The sequence below is a fragment of the Aquarana catesbeiana genome, linkage group LG06, assembly GCF_042186555.1.
Source record: "Aquarana catesbeiana isolate 2022-GZ linkage group LG06, ASM4218655v1, whole genome shotgun sequence".
Lineage (NCBI taxonomy): Eukaryota > Metazoa > Chordata > Amphibia > Anura > Ranidae > Aquarana > Aquarana catesbeiana.
In genome coordinates, this window is record NC_133329.1 from 11,904,697 (window position 1) to 11,931,602 (window position 26,906).

Sequence of the window (26,906 nt, forward strand, 5' to 3'; positions counted from 1 at the left end):
CCTATGTGCTGCTTAGAATTGTTGATTCAAAATAAAACTTCACATGCATTTTCATTGGTTTAAGAAAATAGCAAGCCCACCTCAAAACTATGCTCCAAGCAAATAATACCACTTCTGGAGCCATGCCTTCCACCACAAGCTGACTTCCATCCTCTTTTTATCTCCAAGGCTTCGACTGACATCTACAGGAGCCTAGCTGCTGTGGAACCCAGTCTGGCCTTCCTGTTTCCAGAGAAGATGAGAGACTGATGGACTAGTGTGAAGCTGACTCAATCCATGTTACCACAAGCCCAGATGCTGGGATTCCTTTGAGGAAGCATGTCCTGTTGTGAGCAGATTCACCCCCATAGGCTGACATATGTGTGTTTACACTTACATGCCAATCATCGCCATGTGTATAATGTAAGTTGACAATTGTCTACTTAAATAAATGTTTTTAATAACAACTACACTCAAATGCACGCTCTGATGTCCATATCTGTTGCTCTAGAGTATCTTCAGTTTCTCAAGAGGTGCTGCACTAAAGTGTCTTGGATTACACATAATCCCATAATCTTCCACAGCCACTCTCTTCAGGACACAGATCTGATTGCATCATTGTGCCATAACCTCCACCTCTATGCTGTCAATTACAGCCTGTGAGGAGATATTGAGGGTGGGGCCAAGCTGAACTCTGTGTATCAATGGACACACAAAAGCGCGGCTTGAGAGAGAGCCTGTATGAGTGACTATGGGGGCACTCAGCAGAGGGAGGAGCCAGCAGCACTTGCAGGGGACCTGAGAAGAGGAGAACTGGGGCAACTATGAGCAAAACCATTACACAGAGCAGGTAAGTATGACATATTTGTTATTTAAAAAAATTAGGTTTACAATCATTTTAAGCTAAACAAGATAGATAAAACAGGAAGGTTCTGAGACAAGGGATATCTAATGATTTCTCCTGTGGGTGTGATGTCAGCTCTTCTAGACTGCAGACTTCAAATTTTAATTTACCACAACAGCCTCATTATTGAGGCCCCCTGACACCACCAAAGCCCTATAGAACCTGCTATGACTATAGTTTTTCCACTGTTGTAGTGTTCAGAGTCCTCAAATTTCACTCTAATTTATCTATGTATTATTTTCTATCACTAAATATGTGTTTTTAAATCACGGACCTCAATTCTGTATGACTGCAATGCTAACAATGAATAGTACAGCATCACGTAGAGTGAAATCTAAGCAATATATTGTTGGCAGAGTGCAAAGGAGAACTTTATAATTATTGTTTTCACAAAATGTCACTTTATCTGCAATGATGATTTGCTAATTGCAAGAGATGAATGCCAAGGAACACATTCTAATGTTCTTTTTTTTACATTTTTTTGTAGGGTTGGACAAACCAGGTAAGCTCACCATATGATAGTTTTGTGGTTTCTTTATATGTAAATATTACAGTTCTATTATCTTCCTGTTATGTGTAGAGATCACCAGTCTATAGACGATATTCAATATGGTCACCACCCCTGAGATTTACAGAACAAAACTTCTGCTCTTACTTTAGTTTGTTTTCTACAAATGACATCAATCTTGGTGATACTTTTTCAGCTTTGGCCATTTCCTGTTCACCCCGACTGAGAAATTTATCAGGGGACATTTTTTAAGCAAATTAGTGATAAATATAAATAAAAATCAGGCATTGTGTCAGTTAGAAAAGTCTGTGCAACAGTTTGTTTATGCATTTGTGTCCCCTGCATCATAGTGCAAAAGGTGAATAAATTTTCTAGGTCATTAGATCTAATTTACTGCTGGATATGAGACAGATTTTCACACAAAACAGACACGCAATTAAGAAGTGGTCAATGGCCGGGTTTATTCTGTCACAGAACTATCTTTTTTTTTAACTTAAATCAGTCTTTATTTCTTTTTGTAAAACTAACAGTGATTGATGTAGAGACGAGAGCTAATACATACAAAATTGAAAGGCACAAAGGTGCAAGAACACATCAGGTTCAATAATGTGAGTGTTATGCTTATGATATGAAATCATACATTAATGTATGAGACAGCAAATCCAACTTTAAATTATTACAGTTATATCAAAGTTTTGGAGCACTACATCAGAATGTTAAATTCCAAATAGAAGGTTTTACACCAAAGCAAGCAATGATCTTGATGAGTTTTGGAGGACTCAGCCCACCCCCTTCATTAGGGCTTAGGAAAACACACGAGCTGGGATTGGGATCAGGATAATTGTGCACTCAAAGTCTCGATTCTCCTTCAGAACTTTCAGCAGCTGATAAATGCAACAAGGAGATCGGGATATTTGGTACACAATTATTCTTATCCTATTTCAAGCTCGAGTCCTCCAAAAACCATTCCCTTAAAGCGGCAGTAAATTCTCTTTGAGAAAGTCCAAAAACGTGCCCCCTTGATGGTTGAAATCATAATTTACTAGTGTGCACGTCATACTATTACATTATGAGAGATTTACCTACAAACAGAGCCCTACAGTGCTGGGCTGTCATGGCTCTTTCTGGGTTCCAAATCTTCAAACGTCTGAATGGCCGGGCTTCAGTGACATCACGCGTCACTTCACCACAACATGCAGAGAGTGCCACAATTGCAGTTAGAGCTGCACATGCCTGGGTCAGATTGCATTACTGCTAACAGGGAAGGGAGACATGTATGCAACAAAATGTAGATACATGGGAATCCTGCCTATATTCAAAAATTGTAGTACTCACCGCTTAAATAGTGGGGGTATGTAATCAAAAAAAGCTAGCAAGGGACACAAAAAAATTAAAAACGGAGTGATAAACACACATACACCCTAAAGAGTTAAACTACAAAAATGTTTATTCGCTAAGAAAGAGCAAAATACAAACAACACCAATACTAAAATCCCTATATCCCTAAAGAGTCCCTAAAAGGGGTAAACTCCTAATAATACAAACGAAAAGATAAATGGGTGATTGAGAAATATCTCTAAAGATATTGAAAGGGTTAAATGCAGTGGATATATTCCTCCCTCTCCCAATATGAAACACCCCCTATAAACACCTAACAGTACCCCAAGCCACCTGGGGCGAGGAACTAGGCTGGATAATTCCTGAAGGGAACAGTGTGATTCCGTAAACAGAAATGTGCCACACTGTTACATTCCAGAAATGATATAGTCCAATCGACCAATGATAAGGTGTAAAGTCATACCACAGTCGGGCACACAGTCAGTCAAAGATAGAATAATCATTAAAAAGGGGACACACTGGGAAAATGGATAATCCAAAAATTGAGAGAAAAATCTTCTCCTCACAAAGAAAAAAAGATTGCTATTGTATCCTCGAATGTATAGAAAGTCCTGCTGTATGATCTTAACTGGTAGCAAAACATGTGGTTAAACAATGACAGACACCGATTACAGATGGATGGATCACTAAGCATTTCAATCCCGACCTTGTCAGATACAGTATATAACACAAACAGAAATGATCACATAGGCACCGTCAGTGTAACCAAGAGCCAGGGTTCCCATGGCATGTAGGTATAACATCCAAGCAATTGTAATAATACATTTACATGGTGGGTTACTCACTGATACCGGATCACATAGAGAACTCTCCAATGTAAAATGAGATTGAATCTGTTGGTCTGTATGTGATAGCCATAGATCTCCAGTTGATGATCGTTCATCTGTGATAGAGATAGTGATTTCTCATCCAAGATAGAATGGTCAATATGTGTCGGGCTATTTGAAAAGCCGATAGAGTAAAAAAAACCATAGTCACAGTGTATGTTCTCCATGATAAAAGATCAATTAGTCTCCATGTTGAGGTCAATCATGCTGATAAATTTAGGATAGATGTATCATTAGGTTCATTAAAATCATCAGCTTCCAGCTCAGTCCTTCAAGCCCATCATAGGGTGTTAGCTAGGGGTAGGGGGCAAAGAACAGGGGTGTCCATCCCAGCAATAAGAGCTAAACGCTTACATGTTTCATTCCTTAATTTACAGGACTTCTCAGAGCTTGGGGATTTGTCAGGGGCCACGACCCACCTCTAATTATGTAAAATTAAAAACAGATGCATCCCATCCATAAAAACACAGTAAATAATGTGATAATCAAAGTGTTTTAAAAGTCCCATGTACTGCCCTGCATACATAAATATAAATGAACATAAATGCATTTATATAAAACATTTATAGAGCAGTCCAAGACCAATGGAATCTTGAGTAATATAAATAATATATAAGTAATATAAATATCAGATCAATAGAGCATGAAAATGATAATTCTTAGGTCAATAACAATCCTACAAGTTACAGTACAATGCTGATCTTAAAACTAAACCTGATTTCTCTATTAGATAGTCTAATGTCATATTAATAGAGGGAGCATAGAACAAAATGACAGGAAAGAACAAATTGCAAGTATGTATCCATTAAGTTGAAACAAAGAACACATGTAGCAATGCTACTCTGTGTACATTAGGAGATAAAAAGTTTAAAGTATTGGTTTATGCTAAATCAGTGAGCAGATACATGCTCCCCAGAGTCAATCCAATGGGAGCTAAAGGGTTAACATGTAAAATTGAAGTAGGTCGGTAGATGTATTCGAGCCCTAGAAAGCCGATCCTATTGTGGAGTGAGGACAGACGCAGAGTCAGATAAGACAAACATCAGAGGATACAAGTGATACACAAACACATGTCAGTCACCTCGCATTCATCCACAACAGGCTCAAACATAAATGCATCCGGATCAATGGGGACATACCTCCACTACAGTGAGTGCATGGCCATCCAGCATTCAAACCCACATAGTCCTGCATCCAGCCCCAGCATGCTAGTCAGATCATGTCAGATAAGACATATAATGGGGCAGCACCAGGAGGGTCCGCTCACACATCTCCATGCATTCCCTGGTAAGAGATCCCATGCCGCCAATTGATACCCGTGCTGTAGGTGTCAATAGGACAGTAAGTTTAATCCAAATATAGTAAGCCTCCCACATGACACCGCAGTGAAAACAAATGCATGGTGGGAAGTAGGAGAATTCCCACCAGGGGCACTGCTGAGTCAAAAAACTATCGCATACACATACCGATCCCATCCAGATTGAATGCTATACACTAACATGGGGGAGGCTATAATAACACATATATTTGTTCAGGGTCAGCACGAGAAGAGTGACATGGGTAGTTTGGGTTGTGTCACAATCAGCTATAATGTGTATTAATATTGCATATCCCTGGAAATATGTCTACCAAATCTTGATCCGTTGCAGTGCATGGATGGGGACACCTGATTGGTTTAACAAGCACACACTGTTTCCAACACCATAAGATATGAATTTGAACTAGGCTATTATAAATATTGTGGCCTTAGGAACAGTAAAAGAGCCAAAAAATCCTTTGTAACTTTTAAACAAAAAATTGCCAAAGGAAACTAGATAACTAAATAATAGTTAGATGGTATCTAAACATTGGCGCTCCATCCATTATCTGTGTTGAAAACAGTGTGCACAACTGTTATATTAGATCCATAGGATATTTGAACAGCCCACATTATCTCATTATCTACACTAGAGACCAAAGGATGCAAGAATATATGTAATGGCTTCTCAGAGGAAGCATTGTAAGGACATGTCAGTATTTAACCCTTTAGGGGTGATAGAGTCCAAAAGAAAAATCCATTTAGCTTCTTTCTGTGATAATATCCTGTCCCAATCACCTCTCCTATTAGACATTTCAAGTTTATGAATAATCATACATTGTAGGCCAGTGGGTTTTGCCCCATGATTGTCTCTGAAATTAATTGCTACTGGTGATGTATCATCTTTTGTAACTATACTAGAAATGTGCTCACCCAGTCTTTTACGAAATTCTCTAATTGTCTTACCCACATATATTTTCCCACAAGGGCAAACAATCTGGTACAACATAGGTTGTGGAACAATTTACAAATGGCTTAATCCTGTATGTTTGACTGCCACTAGAGTCCTTAAAAATGCTTGTTTTCATGACAAATTTACAAATAGAGCAATGTCCACAAGGATGCCTACCCTCAATATGTGAGGCAAAGGATAGGGAGGGGTCATTTTCAATCCTTTTTTGGGTATATTCGCTATGAACCAAAGTGTCCCTCAATGTAGGTGCACGCTTTGCTATCATATTAGGGAGAGGTCCTAGAATTTGTGAAAGTCTTTTATCCAACATGAGTAGGTGAGAGTGTTTATCCAAAATACTTTTAAGGTAATTCCAATGGGTACCATATGGGGTTACCAGTCCTATCTTATCTGCATTCGCCTTGTTTTGCTTTTCCTCATCCTGTTCAAGTCCCAAAATGATTTCCCTCCATTTTCTCTGGGCTTTTTGTTTAGCCTGTCTGATAATGGAGTTGGGATATCTGCTACTACGAAATCTTTGGGTCAGTTCATTACTTTCTTTCTGAAAATCCTGGAATTTAGAACAATTGTGGTGAATTCGCAAAAATTGTCCCACAGGGATACCCTTAATAAGTGGCCATGGATGATGGCTGGTGGCGTGGAGGAGGCTGTTCCCCACTGTGGGTTTCCTGAACGTACTGGTCACAATTTTACCATCCTCTTTATGAATCATTAGATCTAAAAACTCTATTTGATGTTTATCCACCTTGTATGTACCAAAGATGTTTCTCGTATTTTTATTAAGTTCTCCTATGAATGATTCAAACTGTGACACAGTACCCCTCCACACCACCAGGACATCATCAATGAAATGTACCCAGAGGACTACATGTACCAGGAACGCAGGATGGTTATATACTTCTTTTCTTTCCCACCATCCTAAGTGTAAACATGCATATGATGGAGCACATGGTGCCCCCATGGCGACACCCCGTTTTTGTCAGTAATATTAATTATCAAAGACAAAATAGTTATTGTTCAGAACCAATTCCAATAATTCTACCAGGAATTCATTGTGGGGGCCTGCCAGGGTGTGTCTGATGTCCAACCACTAGGATACTGTATCTATTCCCACTGCATGAGGGATTGATGAATAGAGGGATTCCACATAAATCCCTGCTAATATACAGTCCTCCGGTATCTCCAAGTTGTTCAGTTTGCGCAGTATATTTGTGGAATCCTGAACATATGATGGCAGTTCCTGGACAAGATGTTTAATTCTTTTGTCTATGTATTTGCCTATTCATTCAAGGGGACCCCCCACACACCCTAAAGAGGTGTACTACAAAAATGTTTATTCGCTAAGAAAGAGCAAAATACAAACAACACCAATACTAAAATCCCTATATCCCTAAAGAGTCCCTAAAAGGGGTAAACTCATAATAAACATTTTTGTAGTATAACTCTTTAGGGTGTGTGTGTTTATCACTCTGCTTTTTTATTTTTTGTGGCCCTTGCAAGGGAGATATTTATGACAGAAGAGCCTTCTATGGCCTCTTCTGTTATAACAACCTTGCCTGTCAGTGGATTTTGGCATGTGTTAGTTTACTACCACTTTAAGTCCTGATGATGGGGGTGAGATCCTCAAAATGTAGTGGCTGTTGAGTTCATTACATCTTTTGGATTTTAACATTTTAGCATTTAACATATTTATAGGCAAAGATGATGTAGGGAATATCCGATGCCTCTTGGGGAATCAGGAAGGAATTTTTTCCCCCTGCTGGAACAAATTGGATTATGCTTTTCTGTTTTTTTTTGCCTTCCTCTGCATCAACAGTGGGTATAGGATTGTTGTAATGTACAATTGCATATAATAGGATTTTTTTAGTTTATTTTCTCCCCTTCTATTGGTTGAACTTTTTTCAACCAGACTAACTATGTACACTGTATGTAATTCCGGTGTGGTGCTCCAAATCTTTCATCCAACCATTATACCGAATGCCCAAGTATTCCCACAGAGGTTATTCTCTGTATGGAAGCAGACTACACATTACCCAGATGCCTCATTGGGAAAATTGTATTAGAATACTGTAATAATACCAGTCATAGGTACAGAATGAAATTCACCTAGGGACCCAGAGCTATTCAATCCACCATCCCCATTGTAAATAATTGACATCAAGGAAGGAATTTATAAGGTATCTATTGAATCTAAAACTCAATTTTTGTTGCACAAAACATTTTCAATAGAATAAAGGAAATAGACAGAAAGTGGTTAGGAACTATACATATAAAATCTTATTATCTACAGAAAACTTGTCCTTGGGTCATCTGTTATATTGTGGGCACTCAGCTCCAACCAAAATAACTCAAGGCTTTCAGATGTTCTCAAATTTACAACTTTTATCTTTCCCCATGGCTAATAATTTTTTGAAGGTTTAATGAATTTGAACCAATCCATCAGCTTCAGGTGGATTCAGCGCAAGGTTCTGTCTAATGACAGTCAGCCTTGCAGCCAAGAGAGTGACCACAGTATGAAAGCATTAGAGAAAGTCATCTATTCCTAAGTTTAACCCCTTCACACCTAAGGGTAAAACAAATGTGAATGCCTAGGCACAGTTTTGCAACTTTGACATATGTTAGTAAAACTGTACATATCACCACAACTACTTTGTAAATCCAGGTGGATTATACTGCGTTTTTTTCAGGGCAAATTAGGCTTTCATTTGGTGGTAAATGGTAATGGATATCACCTGATTTTTTTATTATCAAAGAAAAACTAGCCCAAAATAGTTAAAAAAATATATATATTTAAATTAGCTGTAGATTTTTTATTACTACAATTACCTACCACCAAAGAACAACCCCACAATAAATTCTCCTTCTCCCAGCGATCGCAGTGATATAGCCATAGTACAGCCCTAAAACAATGGTGTGCATTTTGCTTTATTTATCCTACCTAAAACACACTGACACTGATAATAATTTAAAAAAAATATACTAACTCTGACCTTTGACCCTGACCTTTATTTATTATTATTATATTTTATTTTTACACTTTTTTTCTCTCTGCAAGAAGAGAGAAAGATACGATGTATCTCTCCCAACCATTCACAGAGAGAGAAACACAGGGACGGGCTTTACAGTGACTAATCACTGTGATAGCCAATCAGGGGCTATAGCAGTGATCTGGTGACTCAGAACCGGGGTTTTTTCAGGTTCCGATTGTTAGTATGGGACCCGGGGCTCTCAGTGAGACCCCAGTCTCTTTGCTGGGAGTGCACCATGTGGCGCGCTCCCAGCACAAATCCAGATACACGGATATGCTGCCCCACAAAAAAAAGCAGTCCAGTGAGGGCGCATATCTGCGAACTGTTAGTGTCAAGAGGTTCAGATGATTAATGGAGGTTTAGATGAAGTCATGGTCCTTGTTATTTCTGACATAATTTGAAAGATTTTTCACCAGAAGCTATTGAGGTTCCTACATGACCATACAGTGTGCATTAGATCTGCCTCAATGCTCCTGTTTGTGGTTTCCCTGGCTGTGGCACAGAATTGATAAATGTCCTCCATTGTTCCTGTGAGGATTGTTGTAGGTACAGGAGTTATATTTGTGAATGTGTCCCAAAACATTAAGGGACCTGACCCCTTTTTGTTACCACACTGATCCCATGACCCCCATCCTGACCCTATATCCACCTATTACTCTTCTTATCTAGTGATGTGATACCTAATATACTAAGAAAAATACTAAGGATATACTAAGGAAAACGCTCTTTCTCTTTTTAGATACTTGTTCGGATTCTGACTGCCACCCGAATGCCACTTGTTCGGAATTTGGAGGATACGGGGAGTGCACATGTAAAGAGGGATTTGCTGGAGATGGATCATCTTGTAATGATATAGATGAATGTCAGGACTATTACACCAACAATTGTAATTATTATGGTTATGGTTACTGTGTGAACACTATTGGATCTTACACCTGTAATTGTTACTCTGGATTTGAATATAAAGAAGATTTTGGTTGTGTTGATATTGATGAGTGTGCGAACAGCTCTCTGAATAACTGTGATCCACTAGCTATATGTACAAATTATTATTATGGATATTACACCTGTACTTGTCCCTATGGATATTATGGAGATGGATACCACTGTGAGATCAATGAATGCCAACAAGGAACACCGTGTGGCTCTAATGAAGAATGCGTGAAGTTCATTGGATCATATTCCTGTATTGACCCTTGCTCCAACCACACCATACTTAATGACCCCTGGCGCAGTACTTCTAATACATACAATTATAATTACTGGTATTACTGGTATTACTGGTATCATTGTGACTATGGTCTGTCTGGCTGGTATCGGTTTAAAGGAGAATATGACCAGCAAATCCCCGAGCACTGCATACCACAACAAAGCTGTGGGACTGCTGTCCCCATTTGGATGAACGGCTCCCACCCTACAGTCAGTGACGGCATTGTGAATCGTACAGCTTGTTCCAACTGGTATGACGGATGCTGTACATATACTTATAATATTTCTGTGAAAATGTGTCCGGGAGGATTTTATGTGTATAAGCTACAAAGACCACCAAGCTGTGACTTTGCCTATTGTACAGGTAAGTATTTACATACAGCATAATTCAGTATGCTGTCTTCATTTATAAAACTATATATATATATATATATATATATATATATAGATAGATAGATAGATAGATAGATAGATAGATAGATAGATAGATAGATAGATAGATAGATTTATTTATCTATATATATATAGATATATATCTATATATACAGTATATAAAGTATATATTTCTTATGTGCTTCAGGTTATTAAACATTTATTGTGTTCCTTCTCTTCTAGAATCTAATTATAGCTGCTCAGGGGTGGACTGCGCTCCGGATGAGGAATGCAGAATTGTGGGCGGAATTCCCGGCTGTTACTGTAAATCTGGAATACAAATAGGAAATCTAGCAGGTACTGTAGGTTATAAACATGAGGATTTCTATTTGAAGGAACTTAGGAGTTCTTATAACTTTATAATCACTTTATTAATAATGCCCTGTACACACAGTCGGACATTGATCGGACATTCCGACAACAAAATCCATGGATTTTTTCCGACGGATGTTGGCTCAAACTTGTCTTGCATACACACGGTCACACAAAGTTGTCGGAAAATCTGATCATTCTGGGGCAGTAGCCAATAGCTTTCATCTCTTTATTTATTCTGAGCATGCGTGGCACTTTGTGCGTCGGATTTGTGTACACACGATCGGAATTTCCAACAACGGATTTTGTTGTCGGAAAATTTTATAGCCTGCTCTCAACCTTTGTGTGTCTGAAAATCTGAGTGGAAAATGTGCGATGGAGCCTACACACAGTCGGAATTTCCAACAACAAGGTCCTATCACACATTTTCCGTCGTAAATTCCGACTGTGTGTATGGGGCATTAGAGGTCTACCTATAAAGGATTTACTATGAAATCAGCCCAGTAAATAGACATGTGCACTGACAAAAAATGTGTTTGTTTTCATTTTTGCTTTTTTGCTTTTTGGGGAAATTCAGAAATTCAAAAATTTCTAAAATTCGGAAATTCGAAAATCCGAAAATTCTATTTTCAAATATTTGAATTTCCGAATTTGGAATTTTCGGATTTCTGAATTTCCACTCTCCAAATTTCCACATTTCTGAATTTCCACATTTCCAAATTTAGAATTTTCAAATTCTGAATTTCCGAAATTTCGGATTTTCAGAATTCGAAAATTCAGAAATTCGAAAATTTAAAAATCTGAATAAAAAATCAGTAAAATTATCAGTAAAATTATCAGTAAAATTAACTTATAATAACTAACTATTAAATTATAGTTGGCTGTTTGTGAACGTAATGAATACAAATTTAAATTACAGATTTGCATTCTTTTGAATTTTCAGATTTTCGTTCTTATTTTCAGATTTTCAAATTTCCAAATTTTAGAAATTTAAAATTTCCGAAATTCCGAAATTCAGAATTTCTGAATTTCCTAATTTCAAATTTTCAAATTTCCCAAATTTTTCATTTCTGAATTTCCGAACTTCTGAAGTTTCAAATTTCCGACATTTTCCAATTTCCGAATTCCAACTTTCCGAACTTCCAAAACTTTGAATTTCGGAATTCAAACTTTCAAATTTTAGAAATTTTCCAATTTCCAAAATTTAGATTTTCCGAAATGTTTGAATTTCGAATTTCCGAAATTCTGAATTTCCTAAATTTCAAATTTTAAGAAATTTGGAAATTTAAAAATTCGGAAATTCTAAATTTGAAAATTTGGAAATTCGGAAATATCGGAATTAACAAATTTGTCAAAATTTGTTAAAAGACGAAATTGGAACTAAACAAATTGCACATGTCTACTAGTAAATACTTAGGCCATTTTCTCATGGGGTAGTCTTTTGCATACCTTCTGACATGTCACTCACCCCATGTCACTAGTACATTAAGCTGTGACACCATTTCAATAACAAACACTTTCACCCCCTTCCTGCCCAGGACAAAATTCAGCTTTCAGCATTGTCCCACTTTTAAATGACAATTTTCTTGAGACAGATAGAGCTTTCTTTTGGTGGTATTTAATCATCACTGGATTTTTTGTTTTTGTTTTGCTAAATAAATGAAAAAAGATTGCAGGTTTTCTTTTTCAAAATTTTCTATTTTTTTTTGTTTCTGTTATAAAATTTTACAAATAAATAATCTTTCTTCAAAATTTACGCCAAAATGTATTCTGCCACATTGCTTTGGTAAAAAGTAATCCAAATCAGTGTAAATTGTGTGTAGTCTGTAAGAAAGATATAGAGTCCACAAACTATGCTATATATCTACAAATCAATCAGTCATGATGGGCTGACAGACTACCTCATTTTTTGAGGCCCTAAAATGTCAGGACAGTACAAATATCCCTCAAATTACCCCTTTTTGGAAAAGCCCAATGTATTTAGTAAAAGCCATGGTGAGTTTCTTGAAATTGTATTTTTTTTGTCACAATTTTTTGGAAAATAAAGACTTTTTTTTTAACATATGTTAACAATGCAGTACAGCACCATCATATAACTGGTGTGGTGGTGATAAGGGAAACTACACTGACTGGTGATAGTATGGAAAAAAATAAATAAATTACTAATTTGTAATACTTATACTGCATATGTAATTTAATAATATTTAAAGGAGAAAATGTAAACAATTGCCTCACATCCAATATAAATATCGGCACCACATCCCTGAAGTATACAATATACAAAACATGAAGGGAACTGGGATTTTAAAGGTGCAATGGGTGACACAAAATTTATGTAAAAAAAAAAATGTCATATTTTATTTAGAAAAATTGCTAAAAACATATTGGTAAAAAGAGTTTACATTCGATGTACTGATACAATCTTAAATAGTGCAACCGAAGGATTTGTTTCTCAACATGTTTCACCACATGCCATGGCTTCTTCAGGAGAGTAATATCTATCAGGCACTGAATAAAACAATACAAAAAATTACACAATGAATAATAATGGGACAATAAAGAAATCAATATAAGTACAGAGCAAGAGTAATACCACATATCCAATCTGCCAATACAATACTTCAGCCAAAGAGGGATTTATTTACCTGTATGCAGGTCTTTCAAAAAATTGAATAGTGAATTGAATATAAACTCTAGTATTTAAACTACTAAGTCAGGAAGCGAACCCAGCCAGAGGATCAACTGATGACCACAGAGAGTAAGTAAGACCACTAAGGACCTTAGGACCTCTAAGTAAGAGGTCCTAGAATGTGGATGGAGAAGGGAATAAAGAAATTTTCATTGTTGCAATCTCTGATTTTTTAATCTGTTAAATCTTTTTATTTTTTATTTTTTGCTTTAAAAAAAAAAACATACCTGTAATAAAGAACTATCTTTGAACCAAAAGTCCAAGCTACTTTGCTGTATTAGTTTGTGTTTTTCCTAAGACAGAGCCCCAAAAAAGGGGAAAAGGCAGCAATAAACCTAAAAACAACAGCAAAATTTGAAATCAGTCAGAAGACCCTGAACCAAAGGTAGGGTTCCTCAATGACTAGCCTAAGATTTCCTTAAAATGGCATAAAATACCTGGGTCAGATGGTGTGTGAAGAAAATAACATCCTCCTCTCAGGCTGGATCTCTATTGAACCACCACCAGAGTGCTTAAATACCCTCCCCCTCTTCAAATTTGGCACCAAAAAACGGCACCAAAAGCTAGGGGAGAGGCGGATGCTGCAGGTGCGTCTGCCCATAGGCAGTAAAACTGGAAGTAACACTTTTGGCTGAATCAGGAAGAGATATACATCAATCAAATCAGTATAGTCAATGGTGCTGGGCACACCGGAAGTGACACCATTGACTATACTGATTTGATTGATGTATTTAAGAGATTCAAAAATCGAAGATTGCAACAATGAACATTTCTTTATTCCTTTCTCCATCCACATTCTAGGACCTCTTCCATCAGTTAAAAAGGCGATCTTACTTACTCTCTGTGGTCATCAGTTGATCCTCTGGCTGGGTTCGCTTCCTGACTTAGTAGTTTAAATACTAGAGTTTATATTCAATTCACTATTCAATTTTTTGAAAGACCTGCATACAGGTAAATAAATCCCTCTTTGGCTGAAGTATTGTATTGGCAGATTGGATATGTGGTATTACTCTTGCTCTGTACTTATATTGATTTCTTGCTTGTCCCGTTATTGTTCATTGTGTAATTTTTGTATTGTTTTCTTCAGTGCCTGATAGATATTACTCTCCTGAAGAAGCCACGGCATGTGGTGAAACATGTTGAGAAACAAATCCTTTGGTTGCACTATTTAAGATTGTATCAGTACATTGAATGTAAACTCCTTTTACAAATATGTTTTTATCAATTTTTCTAAATAAAATGTGAATTTTTTTTTTGCATAAATTTTGTGTCACCCTTTGCACCTTTAAAATCCCAGTTCCCTTCATGTTTTGTATATTTAATAATATTTGTTTTCATTTTTTTTCTTTTTTATTACTGTTTTATAATTCTGTTATGCACATACTGTGACCAGAGCAATACAGTGTTAGGTGATCAAGATTTTTTTTTTATATACACAGTATGATCACTTATAACAGTGAATATCACTGATAAAAACAACCATTTTTACTGAATGAAATCCATTCAATCTGTGTGTATTGTTGTAATTTGCTGTGATTGGCCACAGCTAATCACATGGTACAGATGAGCTGTGACCTGTCTGTACAATTTGATCACTGTGACCAATCACAGCTAGCAACACAATAGTACACCATGAATGGCATTAATGAAATCCATCCATTGCATACAAATGTTATGTGATCTTCTGTATAAAACAAGATAGGTTGTGCTAGGTTAAACAAATGCAAAATACAAAAGCTGCTAGCACATATATACTGTAATAACAACATAAGAAACAAGAATTACGGACTTAAAAAATATAAGAAATCAGATTATCAGTCCAATTTACATAATCATAGTTGGTCCATATAAGTTCTCTGAATATTAAGACAAAAGAGGAAAGGAGTATCCAAAGAGGAGCCATCATCATCACCTGTTCGCACTGCCTCTTACCCCTCAATGTGGACTCCCACCAAGGAAGGTCAATCAAGCCTGTTTTAAGTAATCCTGGGATGATGTAACTGGATTGTGGCTTCTCCTTACGTCATCGATGATGAAACACATGGGGAGGAGTTGTGACGTGTGATGTCAATGCGTACCAGGACCCAGGGCCATCTTGTTGGTTGGAAAAAATTGGTTTCTCTGTATTGATGCCTGTATAGATTTTTACCAAATTGGCAAAGATACTGTGGGCAGCGGAGGAATATCTTATTAGGGAGAAGCTGGGGACACAATCCAGTGACACCATCCCAGGATTACTTTGAACAGGATTGATTACCTTCCTTAGTGAGCATCTACATTGAGGGGTAAGAGGCAGTGTGAAAGGGTGATGATGACGGCTTCTGTTTGGATACACCTTTGCTCTTTTATCATAATAATCACCACTATTCAGCTTTCTTAGATGGACCAACTATGATTATGTAAATTGGATTGATAATCTGATTTCTTATATTTTTTAAGAGCTGCACCTTGTCTGTAATTCATGTGATCTCCTTTGATTGGTCACAACAATCACATGTACTGGCAGCGGCCCGAAACAGTGATCTGTCATTGGCTGTTCTGTTCGAGCCATGTTCTGGGTAGGATGTCATATGACGTCAATCCAGAATAAGAGAGCTCCCGCCTAACCATCATTTGTCTACAAGCTGGGCGGGAAGAAGTTAAGGAACCAGAACTATTTTGATTCAAGTTTCTATGGTGTGGGGTTCTCTTTCACCCTTGGGTTCATAGATTTCTTCCAAGGGGTCTGCACAGACCATTCTTATTTTAAGAGAACCCTATTTTTTTTCCCAATAGCCCCATTTGGAACCCATTACACATCCAGTGCCTTGCATCCAAGCCCTTTCTAAATACTTGAAGACTACAGACAAAATTACTAGCTGGAGCTCTCCATACTCTGCTGGAGATAATTTAAAAAAAGTTAAAATAATTGTATTATTATTTATCTTTAGTGTAAACAAATGCAGTAGCTCAGGGTGGGTACAATTTCAGCTCAACAAGGCAAACAGGCAGCAAAATTTCAGCTCCAAATTTTTACAAACAGGTTATCATTCAGCTTTGACATTATGGCTGTTTGATAAGTGGAATAAAAGTGTACTGGTCTGGTATCTTTGAGGAGGGTGATTATACACACTTTTTAGTTTTGACAAATAATTAAAAAAATAATGTTTTAAAATAAACATCTTTTGACTTATAAGAAGTCCATCTCATTTCTTCGCATCAGTTTCTGTGCCTTTGCTGAGCCCCTTAGATATTAGGTCCAGGCTGTACTGAGAACATTGCTTTCTGTCCAAATCCTCATTAATTCATAACCCATCTATGTTCTAAGCCACACCCCCAGCCATTCTGCTGCCAAATCCTCAGTGGCAAATAAAGGCTGTGGCATTTTAAACTTGAATAGCAAGGGGTGGGGCATAGCATTAAGAGGGGGTGGAGCATAGTGGTAACTTATGCAAATGTCACATCCTCTATCAATCCAAAGTTTTGTCTTCAAATTTGAAGTATAATAAATGTACTTCCATGTTCAGTGCCTGCACTCCAGCAGCAGTGTTACCTTAGCTCACAACTGGCTCAGTTTAATTAAAGAACTTGCTTTTTCTCTTTTTCATATTGATTCATATCAATTTATGAATACAAAATTGGGAATGTGGATGTCCCATTCCCCCAAAGATACCAGTTACTATGACCATGGGTGAATAGTACTGTCTAGATGTCCTTGAGCTCTAAGAGGGTTCTTCAAGATCAAGGATCTCAAAAACTATGGCCCTCCAGCTGTTGCAGAATTAGATGTCCCACGAGGCATTGTAAAACTCTGACATTCACAGACATGACTAGGCATGATGGGAATTGTAGTTCCTGAACAACTGGAGAGCCATAGTTTGGAAACCCCTGTTCTAGATGAAATCTCCATATAAAATGCCCCTCCCCTTTCAAAATCAGTTCAGGTGTTAATGGACACCATTATTCTTTGCAGTACTGGTCTTCAAGGATGACATGAGGGAATAGTAAAAAATGTGTTCCATGTGTCACTTTCCTTCTGGCATAGGGTAGCTAATACATTTTACCCCCCTCCCTTTCAGTGTACAGGTAAAAGGTCTTTTTAAACGCATACAAACCCAACCCCCCATTCACTCCTTTACTTAATGTAGTCAACATATTTAAAGGATAAGTTCACCTTTTTACATTTCAGCCTGTAAGGCATTGCACCTGCATCAGAATGCAGGTGCAATGCCTGGATCCTGCAGACAATCTCAGTATACTGTCTGCCTATACATTGTGCAGGGAGGTAGTTACTGAATGACAGGAAGGATCAATGAATTACCTGGAGCACTCACCAGCGCCATGGCAGTTCATTGAGAATTATAAGCCATCAGCTTCAATGGCTGACAGTAGTTGTAGTTCTTCCATTAACAGAAATCTGTGAATTAATGGCGCGGCCGGGCGGGCGGAGCCCTTGCACAGCTGCCCTTTTTTTTAAAATAGTGACAGCAAGTGCGGGAAGAAGATCCCCAGCTTGCTGTTACAGGGAGGCAGCAGATCAGGGAGAGGCTGCAGGAGTGGGAACCTGTTACATGTTCCCAAAGGTGAACTTATCCCCTAACTAATCCTTTGTGAGTGAAACAGATGAGTCAGTTTGATGACAAAGTAGATCTTCTATTATATTATATTATATTATATTATATTATATTATATATTTTATATCATATTGACATCATATATCAATATTCTTCTTTCTACTTGTGTAGATGACCTTAAACCACAAGTCACCTGTGGCCTGGAGAATATAGAAGTGAGATTCAGAAAATGTCTTGTGGAGAAGTGGGGATATAGCACCTCATCCATCCATCTGAGAGACTATTCCTGCCAAGGGACCATTGAAAGAAGTGATAAAAGTTACATCATTTTCATCATACGGCCAGCAGATGGCAGTTGTGGGGGATCCAGTTGGGTACGTAGATGTCCATTACCATATTATCTGTTGATGTTGTATTCATAAAATGTTTGCATTGCCATTGTCCCCATTTGTTTTAGCCCAGGCTTGTCACTTTTCATCACAATTAAATGGGCATTTGATGTTTAAAAACAAATGTCCAATCTTGTACTGAGTGTGAATGAAAACATGTTCATCACCGTATCCTTACATCAAATTCTCTAAGTGTATTTGCTGAGTTGTGCTCAAAATCCAGCTCATTCATGGAGAAGTCAGTTCATAAAAATGATTTATTAATGGACTCTGAGAAGGTGATATGAGGACATGGAATGACTCTTTTTCTATTCACACTAAGTACATCAATGGGCATGCTACTTTTATGTTAGTTTTTTAATCACTTTATGATTATGTATCTGATGTCATTAACACATCTGATATGCAATCCTACATTAACCTGTCTGTATTTTAATAAGAGACAATAAGGACTGAATTTAATAAACATAAAGTGGTACGTCACCTGATATGTTTCAAATATACATCACACTTCCTGAAGTAATCAGATAGTAGAAAACCACTAAGGGGGTAATTAGATAAAACAAGTAAACCCCGGAATAGTCACCTACCCATCATCCTTTCTTCCCATTCTCTGTACAATTCAAAGACTACATTCTGATGAATACTAATGTGAAATTAAAATCCTCATTTGATAAATGTATATTTGTGATGAGAAAGTTTGATGCTGAGTATATCCTAGCAGGCTTGCCAGTTTCTCAATAAGAATCCATAAAATGTTTTGTAAATCACAAATGTTTAGAACAGATCGGGGTCAGCAGATGTAACAATATAACTGAGCTCTGAATTTCCCCTTGAAGAACAGGAAACCCAAATGAGCAGTAAAAGGTGACAGTCAAGGAGGTTTATTTACAATATTTTGTTGCGCTAAGGGAAGACAGCTGTGGATTGGGGTGAGCAATACACAAAAGGATATTAAATAATAACAAATTGATAAAAAAATAAAAAATAGCTTATATGAGACATCAATTATATGGCAGTTATATATAAATTACAATACAGTCAAATGATAAAAAATGATAAAAAAAAGTCCAGGGATAGTGCTGGGTTGATGAACAGTAATCCAGGCTTAAAACTAGGATAAAATGGATGAGTGGGGAGGGGAGAATCAAGGTGGGAATACAGAGTATAGGTCTATGACCTCAGGGGGAGAGATACTGACACAAATATAGGAGGCAGCATGCTTGAAGGGCAGAATTCACCTTTGGAGGGAGATAAAAAAGAAGAGAAGCAGCGCCCACCTAAGTGCAGTGTTAAAACATAAACATTTTATTACAAGTTGAAATGCACTCACTCAGAGTAAGGTGGATACAGACACATCAGATAAAAAATCAGTCCGGGTAGGCTGTGTGGTGGGCAGCAGGGCTCCACAGGGGGCGATCCTATGTGCTGGAGTGTGTTTCACTTGTCTCTTGTCCCGTCTGGCGGCGCCCGGTGGTAACCAGTGTCACAGGCTGGGTTGAGAGAGGCACAGCGTGGATCGTCTGTTTAGTTGTTGTATTTCCCAGGTTCCAGTGACGCTATGGGTGTGCACACGTTTGGAGCATGCGTGCTCCTTCATCAGGCATAGTCCAGGAGGTGAATGATCTCTATGGTGGAGAATACAATAGGGACAAGCTAAGAGTGATCAGTAAACCAATCATTGGTCACTTTATTGATAAGCTAACACATATTGTTGCCTTTCTTTGACTAAAATGGCAGCTCACACCGAGCAACAGGCAGTAGAAGAAAGGAGCTGGATACATGACTACATGATTATATTATATTATATGTCCTATTTACCTAAGAGAAAAAAAAGAAAAACATTTATGCTTGGTATTGTTCTTTTAATTTTCATTTTCTCCAATATTTTTTATTGAAAATATGCAATTTACAAGCCTCAAACAGAAAGGGGTAGATTTACAAAGCTTGTACCTAACCCGCTACCAATGTTTCCTTTTACTGCATTGATATTATGTCTTTGTACCTAATATCATGTGGTTTTTATCACATTAACATATATGTAAATAGGTAACTATTACCAAATTATTAATTTTTAGTGGAAGCATTTATGAGTAATTTAGATTTACCTGTGAATATAATCAATTGATCTGTATAGAAGATCTACAATGAAATATAGAAAAAGAAAATAAAAGAACAAGGAAAGAAAATTGTTGTTTGTAATCGTTATTTAATGTTTGCTATAAATGTTATTTTACAGAATAATGGAAGTGTTATCAGATATACAAATACTGTATACCTAGCATCATATTCTGACGGAGTGATTGTAAGAGATGAGATCCCCATTGACTTTTATTGTGATTATCCATCAAACATGGAGATCAACCTTCTAACCGCTATCAGCTCCTACGTAGTGTGAGTCGCTTTTCCTTTGTACCTTTCCTAGATACAGGTGTAGTGCTGAATGAGATGAGATGAGATTGCATGCAGATGTTGTAACCAACCAACTGGTGTCCAGTCCTGTAGAAATGTATTTCCTATGTTTATATAACACCAACATACTCCAGAGTGATGTATACATCAGGCTCCACTTTATACATCAGGATTACAGTCAATCTACCAGTCACACAGACAGATATATACACTTGGTCAGTGTCCCTGGTTTATCACCACCAAACTGCCTTAGGCTGGGAGGCTGCAGATGTAGAATGATCAGCAAATTAGTGTCGGTATAAAGTATAAGAAGAGTCAGCTGTATATGGACCTATGTGTAACCCGGGCGGTAGGCTGTTCTACTCATGACACCAGACCCTTTCCTAGATCTGGCATGCAAAAAATACACAAAAAATGCAGCAGAAAGAGTCCCTTGTGTAAACCTTTACCTTGTACTGTGCATATATCAATATTGTGTGAATATTCACTTTAATTATCCAATCATGTGCAGAAAAAGCAAAAAAGGAACTTGATTTTCACATGATTGAATAATTGAAGTGAATATTCACACAATTTATTGTGTGAGAATTATGAACTCATTAAGTAAATCAGTCTAGATATCTTCCTACTATGCACTCCCTCATAGAACGAGGTTGGTTACAAATCTTCTAAACGTGAGATGGGATTTCAATTTGTTGTTTTATCCTTTTCACTGCCAGGCCCTGCGCTCCACTTTGAAACTTAACTGGCCAGACCATTTTTGCAATTTTTTCTATTACTTTTTTATTTTTCTGCTACAACTTTCAGAGTGTGTAAAAGACCCCCATAAAACCTTATATTTTCTGAAAGCACATGACCAGTAGAAAAAAAATAAGGTGCCACTGATTTTTAGGGCACAATGATATTTGCGCAAATGTTTATCAAAACCATATTTTCGCTAAAACTACACTAAATCATTATTAGCAGAAAAAAGACACATTATATTTTACAAAAGTCATAGTAAATATAACAGCTAACCTGTATTGAGTTGATAAATAACAAAAAGTTGTGGGGGCGTGGCTTGGAGCCGGAGCTGAATGGCCGCCTAGATTCCGAGCTCCCGTCCACGGAGGCTAATTTAGTAAGCACAGCAGAGCCATCCTAGCCCTACCATGGGGAAAACGTCCAGGGAACCATCCCCAGCCAGGTCCCGCTCCCCCAGGGGGTCCGGCTCACAAATCGGCCGCAATATCCCGGATATCTTCCGGACCCAGGCACGCGAGGCCCCGGCTTCAAATCGGGCCTACTCGAACGCTGCACGCTCCTCCAGCCTCAGCCCCTCAAGGAGAAGCCACACACAAACCCAGCCTCCAGCTGAAGCAGCATCTACCCCACAGCCCCTTTCCATGCAAGATCTGCGATCTGTGGCAGAAGATATTAAAGCCACACTCTCTGCAGCCATCACGGATCTCAGGAGAGATGTCCAGGTAATGACAATACGCCTGGATGATTTGGAGGAAACAACCAACCGCCATGACACCTCCATTCAACATTTACAGACCTCTTCTCAGGCACAATCATCACAGCTCAGGGATATCCAGAGGCATATGGAAGATTTAGACAACCGCGGCCGTCGCCACAACATACGGGTAAGAGGTATCCCTGAATCCGTTGAAAATGCGCAAATCACGAAAGCTACAATCACCATATTTAACGACCTCTTGGGCAGACCTCCTGAAACACCCATTGAGTTTGAACATTTGCATAGAGCCTTGAGGCCCAGAGGCAGAGAATCTGACCCTCCCAGGGACATGATATGTTGTCTCATTAACTTTCAACTGAAGGAGGAAATTCTTCATAGGGCCAGGGATCGCCACTCCTTACTCTACCAAGGAGCCGATATAAAGCTGTTCCAAGACCTCTCGCCCATTACCCTTCAAAATAGGAGAGACTTACGCCCTCTTCTTGACCTACTGCGCACCAAAGGAATTCAATACCGGAGGAAATTTCCCTTCTGCCTCTCTGCCTCATTCCAAGGTCGCACTGCAAACCTACGCCTACCAGAAGATCTGCCAGGTTTTTGTGAAGCACTAAATCTTCCACGCATTGACATCCCGGATTGGTACACCACTCTTCGCCTGCTGCGCATGAGAAGGTCAGCCTCTACTGATGCCATTCCAGTCCGTGATGACTTCCACATAAGACGCCGCAGACATACCCCATCGAGGGAACCTACCATGTCAGATACCCGGAACGCTCCACTCAACAGCACTACGGCCTCCCCGGCCCACAGAAGAGCCCGCCATGATAGATCCAACTGAACAATCTCAACCCTTCCATCCTGTATCTCTCAAGACTGAATACGTCTTCTCAAGATAAGAACCTGCCCGCAACACCCATCAATAACACCCAGGACGGCAAGCGCCTCCCGAAAACGGTTTCCTCACAGATAACTTTTCTTTTTCCCTTTCAGTAACAATTAACCTGCATTGCTCCTGAGCGCCCACCGTGAAAAACTGGTCCGCGAGCAAGTGGAACCACCCCCAGCGAAACTGTGAGTCGGACCTTCCCCTAGGGAAACCCTTGCACAATGTCTGACCCTTCTAGAAGCTCTGGCGGTCTCTATGCTCTGCAAATGATACTTTCACTTAAAATACCGTCCAGCTCCTCTCCCTATGCCCTTCCCTCACCCTCCTATACCCCTTTCCCTACCCAATTCCCCCCCTTTCCTCGCCACCCTCCCCCAATCCCATTTGCCCTAGAAGGTATGCTACATGTGAGCCTCCTAGTCCGCTCTGCTTGCAATTATTTCTGGTTCCAAAGCTCAATAATTTTTATGAATGTAGTTTCATACACTCTGTTCGGGTGACTTATGGGGGGTGACGCCACACAGATGCCAACCTCCCTTCTATGTCAAGCAACGGACCTACTCCGCTTTGCTATCTTTCACCTCTCCTATAATGAGGCGAATCTAAATCTTCAACCGTCCCTAGAGTAGTCGAGAGCATTAGTCACTCTAATGAACCTCCGAAATGTGGCATCTGTGGAGGCCTCACCCTTCCTCCTGACACCCTACGTGGGTAAGAAGTTATATGTATGTTTAAAAATTACAGTTTGTTAGAAAGTCCATGTTCTCTTGTTAGGCGGTATCCTTAAATCCTAGATATCCAACCAAAGGGAATATCTCCAAAACGAATCACACGTGTTCCGATTACCTATCTAACACCATCTCAGAGGGAACAGGCGGTCTCACCTTGTATCCTCTGAGATATTAAATTCATATTAAGGTTAGAGAGGTCTACCTCCCAACTCAACTTAGAGTGTAATTTGTAAAAATACCGACCATAACCTGTATACTGCCCGAACACACACACCAATGAGAAGGGTTACTTTCCGATATAGAGTCAGTGGTAACCCGATGGTGTTGAATACTTCGGAAGAATATTATTAACAGCGTTGATATGTTTAACTGCTAGAGTCCCTCCTCATCCCCATTCCCTTGGTGACACAATGGGGCTTACTGTTACTTTTAATAAGTTTAGAGGATCTCCGTTAAGGTTCTGGTCTTAGCATCAATCTACTTTGTTTACAATGTAGTACCAATTCTGTTTATACAATGTTGATTCAATATATCTGTTAAATGACCTGTCTGGATTGTCGCATGTTTGACCCCCATGAGCTTAGACCCAAGGTTATCTTATCTAGCTTTTAAAACTCTGTTGGCTCCCGCGTGCACTCATAGGCATGAGCCTCAGTGGACGGGTGATACTAAATCTCGACAGTCTCGACCTGACACTTTCCACCCCCCCACAAGACAGGAAAGTAGGTATTCCTGTCAAACCAAACCGGACACCTTTCGATCCGTAGGGTAGGTTCTACATAACCTCCCTCACGCCGGAATACCATACATCTCACTTTTTTCTAAATCCCAGTTCACTTATCTCTCTCTCTCTCTCTCTCTCTCTCTCTCTCTTCTTCCCCTTCCTTCCCCTCGCCTTCCCCCCACCTCCCCCCCCCCTTTTTTTTTTTTTTCTCTCCTTCTCCTTCCTTGCAGTCTCCGCCACCATCACATCCCGTCTAAGGCAAAACTTGCAAACAGCCCTTTCCTCCGAACCCTTCCAACTCCCATGGGAAAGTTGAGCTATCACCTGTGTCTCGCTCACTCGCTAGCGTTCTGACTGAACAACAACCCACTATGGCACACATACGCTCCACTACAAAACCCTCTTTACTCAAAATAGTCTCGCTAAATGTAAAGGGATTAAACATCCCGGAGAAGCGTAGTCAAGTTCTTGATATGATGTCTAAACTGAAGGCAAACATAGTGTTCCTACAAGAGACACATTTTCACACAAACAAAATACCCAAACTCTTGAACCGCATGTTCCCAACAGTATACCATGCCACCAATTCTCTTGCGAAGTCCAAAGGGGTCTCAATTCTCATATCCAAAAACCTAGATTGGCAACTTGAGGACTCACTCATAGATACCGAAGGCAGATACCTCTTTTTGAAAGGCCGACTCCAGGGACGACCAGTGACCCTGGCCAACATATACAGCCCCAATTCTGCACAAGTAAGCTTCTTTAGATCAATCTCACGACTACTCTCAGATCTCCACGCCGGATTGACCATTCTAGGGGGAGACTTCAATATCGCCCTTTCCCCAATCTTAGACACCTCCACAGGCACGACATCTCTACCATACAAAGCTATCCGACAAATTAATCTACAAATCCAAGACCTTCTTTTACATGATACGTGGCGTGCCCTTCACCCCGACGAGAAAGACTTTACTTTTTTCTCGGCCCCACACAACAAATATTCGAGAATCGACTATTTGTTCCTGTCCCAGAAAGATATTCCCTTTCTCTCGACTGCCACCATTGAACCAATGGTGCTGTCGGACCACCATCCAATCACAATGACCCTGACGCTCCCTGACAAACACATCCCCAAAAAAATTTGGCGCCTAGATTCGTCTCTGCTTACTTCGGAAGAAGTAACCAATGATATCAATAGTTGCATACACACCTTTTTCTTAGAAAACGACACGCCGGACACTGCCCCTCTCACACAATGGGAAGCCCACAAGTGCGTAGTCAGAGGCAAACTCATTGCTCTTAAAGCCTCGCGTCAAAAAGCCCAACAACAGAAAATCACAGAGCTCCTTGACAAGATCAAAAGGCTTGAACTTGCCCACAAACAAGTACAAGCACAGCAAACTTATCACGAACTCACCCAAATCAGGAAAATGCTACGAGAAGAACTAAACCGTAAGACGCAACGTAAATTTATGTTACATCAAAAGATTTTCTATGAATTTGGCAATAAAGGCGGTAAATACCTTGCTAAAGCCCTCCAGACCAGGAAAGCACATGCAACCATTCATACTATTAAAGATCACCAGGGTAAATCTCACATTACCTCGACAGACATAGCAGCCCAATTTGAGACCTACTACTCTAAATTATACAATCTCCCGAAACAAGATACAAGCCATTATGGATCTGAGAACAGACGTAAGATAATCAAGTCATTTCTCAACAAATTTTCCCCCAAACCCATAGATAAAGAAGATGCAGCACACCTTGAAAATCCTATATCAGAAGAAGAACTCAAAGCAGCTATCAAGCAACTTAAAAATGGGAAAAGTCCAGGTCCAGATGGACTTACAGCCACTTACTTCAAAACCTTCACAGATACACTGGCCCCACATTTAATTAGGACCTTTAACTCCTTAACATCATCCACTCTCCCCTTCCATAGATTCCTTGAAGCACACATCACAGTGATCCCAAAAGATGAAAAAGACCCCACCTCAGTAAGTAATTATAGGCCGATATCCTTATTAAACGTTGACGTAAAACTTTATGCCAAGATTCTAGCCTCCCGCCTTCTGCCTCTCCTGCCCTCCCTGATAGGGAGGGATCAAGTGGGGTTCATCCCTGGAAGAGAGGCTAGAGACAACACAATCAAAGAGCTGAATATACACCACTGGATCACGAATCAAAAA

General features: G+C 39.1%; 1 protein-coding gene across 1 annotated transcript in view; it reads left to right on the top strand.

Annotated features, from left to right (window-relative positions):
- Positions 1–26,906, top strand: part of LOC141147852 (uromodulin-like) — an 86,737-nt gene that overhangs the window by 20,457 nt on the left and 39,374 nt on the right. The window contains exons 5-9 of the mRNA XM_073635019.1: positions 1,371–1,385; positions 9,655–10,488; positions 10,740–10,853; positions 18,282–18,484; positions 20,739–20,893. Of these exons, the coding sequence (XP_073491120.1) occupies positions 1,371–1,385; positions 9,655–10,488; positions 10,740–10,853; positions 18,282–18,484; positions 20,739–20,893 (1,321 nt within the window). The remainder of the gene's footprint in view (positions 1–1,370; positions 1,386–9,654; positions 10,489–10,739; positions 10,854–18,281; positions 18,485–20,738; positions 20,894–26,906) is intronic.